Source organism: Mastacembelus armatus, chromosome 11 (assembly GCF_900324485.2).
Source record: "Mastacembelus armatus chromosome 11, fMasArm1.2, whole genome shotgun sequence".
In the NCBI taxonomy this organism is placed as follows: Eukaryota; Metazoa; Chordata; class Actinopteri; order Synbranchiformes; family Mastacembelidae; genus Mastacembelus; species Mastacembelus armatus.
The window spans coordinates 20,745,794-20,758,155 of record NC_046643.1 but is presented as its reverse complement, the minus strand read 5'-3'; the positions used below and the strand labels follow the sequence as shown (position 1 = coordinate 20,758,155).

The window sequence follows — 12,362 nt, the reverse complement described above, 5'->3', positions numbered from 1 at the left end:
TGCTGCTGCTTCACAGGTAAAGTCCAGAGAATCCAACTCCTCTCCTCCATGAACATTCGTCGCTGTGAAATGAAGCCGACAAAACCATGAGGCTGCTTTACGTTTTTGTCTCTGTGTCCTCAGAGTCCAGAGGCCAGTACACAGTGGCTCAGCCTGGAGCAGTGAGCTCTGCTCTGGGAGGCTCCATCACCATCAGATGTAAGACCAGTCAGAATGTTTATGGCGGGAGCTATTTATACTGGTACCAACAGAGAGATGGAGAAACTCCTAAACTGCTCATTTACTATGCTAGCACTCGAGTATCAGGGACTCCAGATCGTTTTACAGGCAGTGGATCAAACTCTGACTTCACTCTGACCATCAGTGGAGTCCAGGCTGAAGATGCAGCAGTTTATTACTGTCAGAGTTTTCACTACATCAACAGTCAGTACGTGTTCACACAGTGAAAAATGGTCCTACAAAAACCTCCCTCAGTCAGACTGAACAGAAACTGAACTGACTGCTGCAGCTGGAAACTACTGCAGAGACTGATACAGTTCACTGAGGACACACACACACACACACACACACACACACACACACACAGTTTTTCCATTCATGTCTATGAGTGTATTGTATCCCACTACTCTCTTCCTTCAGTCGTAGCTATGAATAAATGAAAACTCCTGCTGTCTACATAAACTACACATGCACTGCAACATAAATGACTGACACATTACTCAGACTTCACATTGTTGTTCTGACCAATAAAACAGAACAAACACATTAACGTCAGTTCTGCACATTAACACTTTAGTTGATCCTGGATGAATATGTGGTTAATTCATTTCCCAGGAAACTTCTCAGTCTGAGCTAAAGTTAGTGATGGTTGATTATAGCAAAGACAGTGAACCAGCAAATGTCTTTTTGGAGGATTCTCAGGAAAAACTACCTGCCTGAAAAACTGCTGGTGCAACTGAAAGCACACTGACCTACTGCATGTGTGTGTGGTTTGTCAGCTGCACAGTCACAGAGAAATAAAGTTCTCCAGAGAGTCTTGAATACGGCCCAGAAAAGTCCCGGCTGCCCCTGACCCTCTGTGGAACATCTAGACTGGTCCGGCAGCTTGAAAAGGGAGCAGAGTATCACGAGCAACATCTGGCACCAGGTAAACATCTGTTTGAGCTGCTGCCTTCAGCCAGAGGGTAGAGGACGTTTGAAGCAAGAACAAAAAGACTCAGAAATAGTTTTTATCTTGGAGCTATTGCTGCAATGAATAGTAACTGTTTGACTGGGGTAGGCCATGTTAATGTAGGTCTATACAATCACAGCCACGCTGTGACTCATGGGACATGGGAATAATTCAATTGATCTTATCTAATAAACTGATCATATTCTATGATTCTGATCAAATCAATGATTCAGTCTTGGCAGATTTGATGACTTTGTAAATGAATTTCAACCTGAGAGTTTCCACCAATGACGTCTAAACATTTGAATTTCTCTGAGTTGAATAAAACTATTGGGACAGAAACATTATTTTGTGTCACTATTACAAGAAAACAAGTCATTTGATGAAATAATGTTTATTTACTGTGATGATTCAAATTGTAACAAGCACAGAAACTTTATAGATAAAACATGAAACTAGAGAAGGAGGGAGGGAACCAGAGGGAGACAGAGCTGCAGAACAAAGACTGAGAACAGTTACAGAGTAAAACCAGAATCAGAGTATCAGAGTCCCAGAGTCAGATCAGGACTATGAACACTGGTCTCTCGTCAGTGTCTCTGTGACCGGACTCTGGGAGCCCTGGGTGGCCTCACAGGTCACAGAGCCCACCTCCCCCCACTGGTCTGCAGGGAGCCTCAGGGTGCTGCTCCAGCTGTAGTGGCCGTCCTTCCCCAGCACCCCGGGGCTCCTGCTCTCCTCTCTGCTGCTGCTACTGCTGCTGCTGCCGTCCACCTTCCAGGTCAGACTCCAGTCTGAGGGGAAGCCCTTGTTGGCCAGGCACATGAGCGTGGCCTTCCCCTGCTGCAGCTCCTGGCTGGAGGGGCCCAGCACCGTCAGGGTGGGACGGACATCACCTAGGAGACACAGATCGGCTTAGAGCACAGGTACCACACAGATGTCAATCAAACAGCAGACACCTGGACACCTTTCCTGTGTCAGAGTGGATTTTCTCCTTTAAGGACTTTGTGTCAGATGGTTTTTCTGCTCCACCAGTCACTGACTCACACATTGTTTCACTTCCCTTTAACAAACCTCTCATGCACATCAGCACAGAGACCGTCAGCTCACAGTTTGACCTGAAATATGTCAAACTACAGACGATACAAAACTGGATCATCAAAAACATCCAAAATATTTACATTCAAATATTTAGTGAAAGAAACAAACAGAAAATGACCTGAATGAACTTCATGTTGATTTCAGTCATTGTTTAACTGTTCACATGATTTCAAGACACATTTAAAATAACGTGTGACACAAAACCTTTATCTTCACTGTTTGTTTTGACATAAACTAAGTGAAATGAAGTCACTGTAATAATAGTCACTATGGTGAAAAAATGAAAATCATTTTCAGATATTTTAAAGTAGAATTAAAGTTTCAGTGTTTTTAGACTTGAAGTGGTTTAAATTTGAGCAACTTGAATCAAACTGCTCTGAGTTCACCTTCATGAAGGAGGTGGAATAAAACCATAAATACTAAACAAATTACAAATATAAATGAAAGTTTGATCAGACAGAAACATTAAAAACAGAATTTAAAATGTCACTTTACAATATTATATTTAGTATTTGTGCAGAAACTTACTTCCAAACTCCAGTCTGGTTCCTCCACCGAACGTGATCCACAGTGATACAAACTGATTGAGGCGTCGTACAAAAACCTCTCAGTGCAGAGACACGGCTCTCTGAGTCTGAAACAAACAGTCAACAAAAACAGTCTGTAAAACTGCTGTTATAAACATGAACTAAAACTGAGCTCCAGAAAACTCCCAAATTAATTCATTTGTTGAATATTTAGTAGATTTTTAATGTCTTGAATTCAAACTAAATGTTGCACATGCACCATCATTCATTCATTCAAAACAGATATTTAGGAAAAACATCCACCAAACAAATCAACACATTCCTAATCAATAATGTGATAAAGTGATTGATCCTTTAATAATCAGCCTGATCAGAGTGATCCAAGTCCCTGTTGGACTGAGTCAGAACATTTCCATAGAGAGCCACTTTGCATCAGCAGCACCATGCTCCAGTGCTCTGGGACAGTTTATAGTCCTGAGAGTTGAACACTGGATGACTGACAGCTGTCCTTTATGACAACAGAAGCCACAGAAATCCTCCTCATCAAAAACATGACTCTGATCTCCGTCCTCATCTGGACTCTCCTCTGCTGCTGCTTCACAGGTAAAGTCCAGAGAATCCAACTCCTCTCCTCTATAAACATCCGTCGCTGTGAAATGAAGCCGACAAAACCAAGAGGCTGCTTTACGTTTTTGTCTCTGTGTCCTCAGAGTCCAGAGGCCAGGTCACAGTGACTCAGCCTGGAGCAGTGAGCTCTGCTCTGGGAGGCTCCGTCACCATCGGATGTAAGACCAGTCAGAATGTGTATAATTCAAACCGTTTAGCCTGGTACCAACAGAGAGATGGAGAAACTCCTAAACTGCTCATTCATGCTGCTAGCAGTCGAGCATCAGGGACTCCAGGTCGTTTTACAGGCAGTGGATCAAACTCTGACTTCACTCTGACCATCAATGGAGTCCAGGCTGAAGATGCAGCAGTTTATTACTGTCAGAGTGCACATGTTATCAACAGTCAGGATGTGTTCACACAGTGAAAAATGGTCATACAAAAACCTCCCTCAGTCAGACTGAACAGAAATTGAACTGACTGCTGCAGCTGGAAACTACTGCAGAGACTGATACAGTTCACTGAGGACACACGGACACATACAGTTCAAATCAATATTTAACAAAAACAGGTCCAATGATCCAAAATGATGTTGATGGAATTTAAACTCCTTTCTCCATGACAGCGTCTCACCATCCTTTCATAGCCCAGTATAATCCCATGGTTTTAAGGGATTGGCCAAATAATCAAGATGAGCCAAACTGGGACAGTCAGTGAGATAATGCCTGCTCATGACATTTGCCCTCAGCCTCATACTGGATCCCAGCTGTTTCAAGTCCTGTTCCCAGTCCAATCTAAATTCATCCGCAGCAGAAACCTTGATGATTAAAGACCCAAACAGCCTCTGCACATACAGCTCATATCCCTACATCAACATATATAGAACTGCAGAGACTGAACCTGCCAAAGCAAATGGGATGACACACTCTCTCTGACTATTAAGTCAGAAATCAAACAAACTCAGTGAGACAAAAAGTTCTGTGTGCAGCTTTCAGTCCCATCACATGATCATCCTCAGCACATGGACTTTCCTAGTTGTCACTGAGCTGACATGGTTAATTTGAGTGGAAAAGGAGAGGGTACTGTCAAAGGGTGACACTCAGACTCTTTACCTGAGGGGAGAAGAGAATAGTGGAGTGATCAATCAAGAGAGAGAAAATGTCGACTTTAGAGAGTGTAGATTTGGTAGCGATGAGCAAAAACTCATTTGTATCACTGTTTAATTTGTGAGAAAACCACATTTTGATGTCCAAGAGGGAGTCAGAGAGGGAGGAAGGGGGAAGCGCAGTGGCGGGTTTAGAGGAAAGACAGACCAGGGTGTCATCTGCATAGCAGTGGAATTGTATATTGTATTCACGGAAAATGAGACCAAGTGGGAGTAAGTATATGATGACCAGGAGGGGTGCCCAGGACAGAGCCCTGGGGAACACCAGTACTAACAGATGAGGAATAGGATCTGTGATTTTTAATTTGGAGAAACAGTGGGGCCAGAGATGTATGAATGAAAGCAGGTGAGTGCAGTGTTGATGATACCAACTGATGATAAACGGTGAAGGAGAATGAAGTGTGAAATTATATAAAATGTGGCAGTTAAATCAAGGAGGATGAGAATAGTGATGAGTCCAGAATCTGCAACTAACAAGAAGTCATTTGTAATTTTTACCCCAGCTGTTTCAGTGATATGGAGGGGGTGAAAACCAGACTGGAATTGTTCATACAAATTATTGTTAATATGATGATTATGAACCTGAGCAGCAACTGTTTTTTTCTAGGACTTTGGAGATAAATGGTAAATTGGAGATGGGTCGGAAATTATTCAGGTTTGTTGGATCAGACCTGGGTTTTTGAGGCTAGGTGTGATTTTAGCAGTCTTTAGAGATGATGGAACAGAACCAGAGAGAAGAGTGAATAATATTGGTTATGAGAGGAGAGACGGAGTGGGTGCAGGCTTTAAATAAGGTGATGGGTAGAGGGTCCAGTTGGCAGGTAGACCACATTCTCATATGGGCTAAAAAAAGTAAAATATTGATGAGAGCAATGAATGAATGTTTTGAAAATAAAAGGTGAAAGTGCAAATAGTTTAAGCTATAGCTTTAAAAACTTGACAAGGTCATGACCTCCACACCTTTACAACCTAAAACTAATTTTAAATTAAGTTTTTTACTATATATCACTGACACAGGCTCAGTGTATTTACATCAATTTGTCTGTGAATGTTAAAATAATCTAATGAATAAATAAATGAATAAAATACAAGGAAATACAACTGATTTGATGATCAGATCTTTATTAGTCTGGAAATATTGAAACACTCAACATTAAACAAAACCAGTGAACATATCAGGAACAAGGTAAAATGAGAAAGAGTTTCAAAGTGAGACAGTGTCAGAAAAAAATCAGTAAAACCAGTAGCGGAGTCCAGGAATATGAACACTGGTCTCATCAAGTTTCACTGTGACAGGACTCTGGGAGCCCTCAGGGGCCTCACACTTCACATTTCCATAGAGAGCCACTTTGCATCAGCAGCACCATGCTCCAGTGCTCTGGGACAGTTTATAGTCCTGAGAGTTGAACACTGGATGACTGACAGCTGTCCTTCATGACAACAGAAGCCACAGAAATCCTCCTCATCAAAAACATGACTCTGATCTCCGTCCTCATCTGGACTCTCCTCTGCTGCTGCTTCACAGGTAAAGTCCAGAGAATCCAACTCCTCTCCTCTATGAACATCCGTCGCTGTGAAATGAAGCCGACAAAACTATGAGGCTGCTTTATGTTTTTGTCTCTGTGTCCTCAGAGTCCAGAGGCCAGGTCACAGTGACTCAGCCTGGAGCAGTGAGTTCTGCTCTGGGAGGCTCCGTCACCATCAGATGTAAGACCAGTCAGAATGTTTATGGATCAGACCGTTTAGCCTGGTACCAACAGAGAGATGGAGAAACTCCTAAACTGCTCATTTACTTTGCTAGCACTCGAGAATCAGGGACTCCAGATCGTTTTACAGGCAGTGGATCAAACTCTGATTTCACTCTGACCATCAGTGGAGTCCAGGCTGAAGATGCAGCAGTTTATTACTGTCAGAGTTTACACAACATCAACAGTCAGTGGCCGTTCACACAGTGAAAAACGGTAGTACAAAAACCTCCCTCAGTCAGACTGAACAGAAACTGAACTTACTGCTGCAGCTGGAAACTACTGCACAGACTGATACAGTTCACTGAGGACACACACACACACCAACTCATATTTCTATCCTAATTAGGACTCTCATAGACATAAGGAAAACCATAGACCCTAACCCTAAAACCAAGTCTTAACCCTCAAATAGGTGTCTGAAAAAGTGGTAGAAATAAGGTAGAAATACAAACCTACACAAACACATGATGTTCACTTTGTCTCCACAAGTTTTTCTTTTGAACTTCAAACAGTCACCTCCCACTTCAACAACCGGACAAAGTCCCCAAATTATTGCTATATGTATACATGGACACATACACAGCTGTGTTTGTCCATACATACGTCAGTGAGATCACAGGCTCCTCAGATTTATACACATCATGAAGTGTGGACTGAGGGCAGGATGGTGTCAGGAACTGAGGCCTTGTGCTGAGGTGGGAGAGCTCAGGTGGGGGAGGACTATTATCTTGGTGCTGGTGTGTCTGACCCCGGTGTGTTTATTGTTGTTGGATACAGTCAGGATGGTGAACACACAGGAGGACACTGTAACTGAACTGTGTGAAGGTAAAGTTTCCACAGAAATAAAAATAGAGATCTTAAGATGATTATAAAGTGACGTAATTGTCCTTGTGATGTTGATACATCCTGAGTTTGGATATCTGGATTAGAATGAATGGTTTATTTTGGAAAGCAAATATTGTCTTTTGTCAGATCTTTTGTTCTTTCAGACAGCCCCTGTTCACATGTGAAGATATTTTCATCTGAAAGTAGTTTTTCACTCTTTGTGTGCCTCTATATGCTGATGATATTTGAGTTTATATTTCCAGTTTCTAAGTTTCCTCAAATATTGTGAAGATTTTTTTCTTAGAAACTTATAGTGGACATAAACGTTTAAATACTTTCATGTAAAATAAATTAAACACAATGAAAAAATTATTCTTATCTGGGAAAAATGATTAAAGTGCTGATGAGAGCAATGAATGAATGTTTTGAAAATAAGAAGTTAAAGTGCAAATGCTTCACATTTATTTCAAAACACTTAAAAGCCAAGACTACATCAGTTCATCTGTGACTGTAGATCCTAAAAATGTCATATCCTATAAATTTCATAAAATTACAAAATCTGTATCAAGAGGACAGTATGGTGATGGGGAATCAATACAAAACCTTATATTTTATTACTTTTATACCTTTAAAAACTTGCCAAAATGAAGATCAACTTCACACCTTTACTCATTTGTTGAATATTTATTAGATTTTTAATGTCTTGAATTCAAACTAAATGTTGCACATGCACCATCATTCATTCATTCAAAACAGATATTTAGGAAAAACATCCACCAAACAAATGAAGACATTCCTAATCAATAATGTGATAAAGTGATTGATCCATGAATAATCAGCCTGATCAGAGTGATCCAAGTCCCTGTTGGACTCAGTCAGAACATTTCCATAGAGAGCCACTTTGCATCAGCAGCACCATGCTCCAGTGCTCTGGGACAGTTTATAGTCCTGAGAGTTGAACACTGGATGACTGACAGCTGTCCTTCATGACAACAGAAGCCACAGAAATCCTCCTCATCAAAAACATGACTCTGATCTCCATCCTCATCTGGACTCTCCTCTGCTGCTGCTTCACAGGTAAAGTCCAGAGAATCCAACTCCTCTCCTCTATGAACATCCGTCACTGTGAAATGAAGCCGACAAAACCATGAGGCTGCTTTACGTTTTTGTCTCTGTGTCCTCAGAGTCCAGAGGCCAGGTCACAGTGACTCAGCCTGGAGCAGTGAGCTCTGCTCTGGGAGGCTCCGTCACCATCAGATGTAAGACCAGTCAGAATGTTTATGGATCAGCTCTTTTAGCCTGGTACCAACAGAGAGATGGAGAAACTCCTAAACTGGTCATTTATGCTGCTAGCAGTCGAATATCAGGGACTCCAGATCGTTTTACAGGCAGTGGATCAAACTCTGACTTCACTCTGACCATCAGTGGAGTCCAGGCTGAAGATGCAACAGTTTATTACTGTCAGAGTTGTCATGAGATCAACAGTCAGTACGTGTTCACACAGTGAAAAATGGTTGTACAAAAACCTCCCACAGTCAGACTGAACAGAAACTGAACTGACTGCTGCAGCTGGAAACTACTGCAGAGACTGATACAGTTCACTGAGGACACACACGCACACACACACACACACCAACTCATATTTCTATCCTTATTAGGACTCTCATAGACATAATGCAAACCATAGACCCTAACCTTAAAACCAAGTCTTAACCCTCAAATAGGTGTCTGAAAAAGTGGTAGAAATAAGGAAGAAATACAAACCTACACAAACACATGATGTTCACTTTGTTTCCAAAGGTTTTTCTGCTAAATTTCAAACAGTCACCTCCCACCTCATCAACTGGACAAAGTACCCAAAATTATTGCTATATGTATACATGGACACATACACAGCTGTGTTTGTCCATACATATAATAATAATAATACATTTTATTTCGTGGCGCCTTTCAAAGTCTCAAGGTCACCTTACAGATAGAAAAGGAAGCATACAGCATGATATACATAGAGTGCATTAAAACAACAGTAACAAGAATGCATAAACGGCAGGAGAGAATGTAAAGGCAAAAGCGTGGATTATCTAGGAAGTGGGCGAAGTACAGTAAAAGTAAATTGAAATACAGAAACCCAGATGACAGAACAACAAATATGAAACAGTATGAGACAATATGAAATAGGCAGAGGGTGGTAGGACATCACGGGCTGCTTTGAGAAGTTAAGAGAGTTAGGTGGAAAACGCTATACGGAACAGATACGTTTTGAGTGATGATTTAAAAGTTGATAAGTCCGGAGACGACCGGATGCGATGAGGGAGAATGTTCCAAAGGCGGGGCGCAGTGTGGCTGAAGGATCTAGCGCCCATGGTGGCCAGGCGCGCTGTAGGGGTGCAGAGGAGAGTGGAACTGGAGGAGCGGAGAGGACGAGGCGGAGAATAGATATGAAGTAGTTCAGTGATGTATGGTGGGGCAATAGAGTGGAGGGCTTTGTAGGTGAGAAGGAGGATTTTATAGTTTATACGGAAGGACACGGAGCCAGTGAAGTTGTTTAAGGACAGGGGTGATATGATGTGAGGATGGAGTTCTGGTGATGATTCGGGCAGCAGAGTTCTGGACAAGTTGAAGTTTGCGAAGTGATTTGAGAGGTAGACCAGTGAGGAGTGAGTTACAGTAATCCAAACGAGAGGTGACAAAGGCGTTAATGAGTATTGCCGTGCTATCGGTGGTGAGTGAGGAACGGATGCGGTTTATGTTACGGAGATGGGAGTAGGCCGACCGGGTAGTGGTATTGATATGCTGAGTGAAGGAGAGAGTACCGTCTAGGATGACACCCAGGCTTTTAACTTGGGGGGAGGGGAGGACAGTATTGTTGTCAATTTGAATAGAGAAGGTGCTGGTTTTAGAAAGGGTGGATCTGGTGCCCACGAGGAGAATTTCAGTTTTGTCAGGGTTGAGTTTCAAAAAGTTATGGGTGAACCAGGTTTTGATATTATGTAAGCAGGTAAGGAGGGAGGGAGGGGGGAGGGTAGAAGATGGAGCAGCAGAGAGGTAGAGCTGGGTGTCGTCTGCATAACAGTGGAAATTGATGTTATGTTGCCTAAGGATATTTCCGAGAGGAAGGAGATAAATAATAAAGAGGAGGGGCCCCAGGACAGAGCCCTGAGGCACGCCACAACCGACAGTAGAGGGCTGGGAGTGGAAGTTCTGGAGATGGACGGACTGGGTGCGGTCAGATAGGTAGGAGGTGAACCATGAGAGGACCAATGGAAGCAAGGCGATGGAGGAGAATATTGTGAGAGATGGTGTCAAAAGCTGCAGTTAGGTCAAGGAGGATGAGGATGGAGACAAGGCCAGAGTCTGCGGCTACTAGGAGGTCGTTGGTGATTTTGACCAGGGCAGTTTCAGTGCTGTGAAGTTGGCGGAAACCAGATTGAAAGTGTTCGTATAGGCTATTGGCGGAAAGGTGGGTATGGACCTGGTGGTGAACAACTTTTTCCAGGATTTTGGAGAGGAACGGGAGATTGGAGATAGGGCGGAAGTTGTTAAGGTCGGCAGGATCGAGACCAGGTTTTTTTAGAATTGGTGAGATGATGGCTGTCTTGAGTGATGGGGGTACGATGCCAGAACTGAGGGAAGTGTGAATAATGTGGGTAAGATGAGGAAGGAGAGAGGGGAGACAGAGCTTGACGAGGTTGGTTGGTAGGGGGTCAAGTTTGCAGGTTGAGGGTTTGGATTTGAGGATCAGGGAAGAGATAACCGTGGTGGGTGGAATGATAAAACTCGAAAGCAGGGAGGATACTGGTAGACAGGGAAGGGTACAGTGGAGGCAGTTCGCAGTGTCACAGATGGGGGGAAATTGCTGGTGTATATTTTCGATTTTTGATGAGAAGAAATCCAGGAAGTTATTGCACAAGGTGGTGGAGAGTGAGGGGAAGAGAGGAGTATCGGGAGGGCCCACTAAATTTTTGACAGTGGAGAAGAGGGAACGCGTGGAGCCAGAGGCGGATACAATAAGCGAGGCATAGAAGTCAGATTTTGTTTGAGTAATGGTTTGCTTGTACTTCAGTATGTGGTTTAGGTATAAGTCCTTGTGGGTGGATGAACCGGTTTTTTTGAAGAGACGTGCAAGGCGACGAGCTTGGGTTTTGCGGAGGCGGAGTTCAGGTGTGTACCATGGAGCAGAGTGCGTAAAGGATACAGATCTAGTTTTGAGTGGGGCGAAGGTGTTGAGTAGATTTCGTAGCTCACAGTTGAAATAGGATAACATGTTGGAGAGGGACGGTGTGTAATTAGTACATGAAAGGTTGTTGAGAGCAGCAGTGAAGGAGGGGAGGTCGATGTTCTTTAAGTTACGGAAGGTGATGGTGCGGGAGAGGTGGGTTTTGAAGAGAGGTAGTTTGGAGTTAAAGCAGACTAGTTTGTGGTCGGAGAAGAAGGTGTCGAGGGTAGAACATGACTGAACTGTGACGCCAGAGCAGCAGACTAAGTCGAGGGTGTGGTCTAGAGAATGTGTTGGGGAGGTGATGTATTGTTGGAGCCCAAAGCTGTCCAGACAGGAAATTAGGTCTTTTGTAGCGGTGTTGTTGGGATTGTCGAAGTGGATGTTAAAATCACCAAGAAGAATTATGTTGGCTGACAGAGAGATGAGGTCAGCTAAGAGGTCAGACAGTTCGTCCAGGAAGGTCGGGTTAGGTTTTGGTGGGCGGTAGATAGTGGCCAAGAAGGTTGGTGTGTGACCATGAATACGTGCTATGAGAGCTTCAAAGGACTGGAAGGTGATAGTGGGGTGGATGGATATTTTGTATTTAAGGTTGTACAGTATGGCGAGGCCGCCACCGCGTCCCGAGAGGCGTGGATGGGTGAGATATGTGAAACCAGGAGGAATAGATTGATTAAATTCAGTGAAGTCGTTGGGCTGCTGCCAGGTTTCAGTTAAGCACAGGATGTCGAGATTGTGTTTAAGAATAATGTCAAAGATGAGGGATGCTTTTTGAGAGAGGGAGCGAACGTTAAGTAGCCCAAAATGAGTGTTATGGAAAGGTGTCGAGTCCATGAATCTGGGGATGTTAGCTAGTACAGAGTGGTTGGTCTGGCGTATACCTGATTTTCTAGGCTGAGGTCGGGAGGATGACCAGATGGAGGGGATTGGTAGTATGGAGTCAGATAGTCAGGCTTGTGGGACAGAATGGACAGGTTGTCCAGTGTTAGCGTGTGGGGTACAGTGA

General features: G+C 43.3%; 2 gene segments (V, D, J or C); one reads left to right on the top strand and one right to left on the bottom strand.

Annotated features, from left to right (window-relative positions):
* Positions 1-1,549: 1,549 nt before the first annotated feature.
* LOC113126321 (Ig kappa-b4 chain C region-like) lies at positions 1,550-2,858 on the bottom strand (the record flags this gene model as incomplete). The annotated part of the segment is given in 2 exon segments: positions 1,550-2,064; positions 2,798-2,858. Coding segments are annotated over 2 exon segments (387 nt in total), but the record flags the coding sequence as incomplete, so codon positions are not given.
* A 3,182-nt stretch (positions 2,859-6,040) lies between these two features.
* Positions 6,041-6,510, top strand: LOC113126929 (Ig kappa chain V region BS-5-like; the record flags this gene model as incomplete). The annotated part of the segment is given in 2 exon segments: positions 6,041-6,092; positions 6,200-6,510. Coding segments are annotated over 2 exon segments (363 nt in total), but the record flags the coding sequence as incomplete, so codon positions are not given.
* Positions 6,511-12,362: the final 5,852 nt, after the last annotated feature.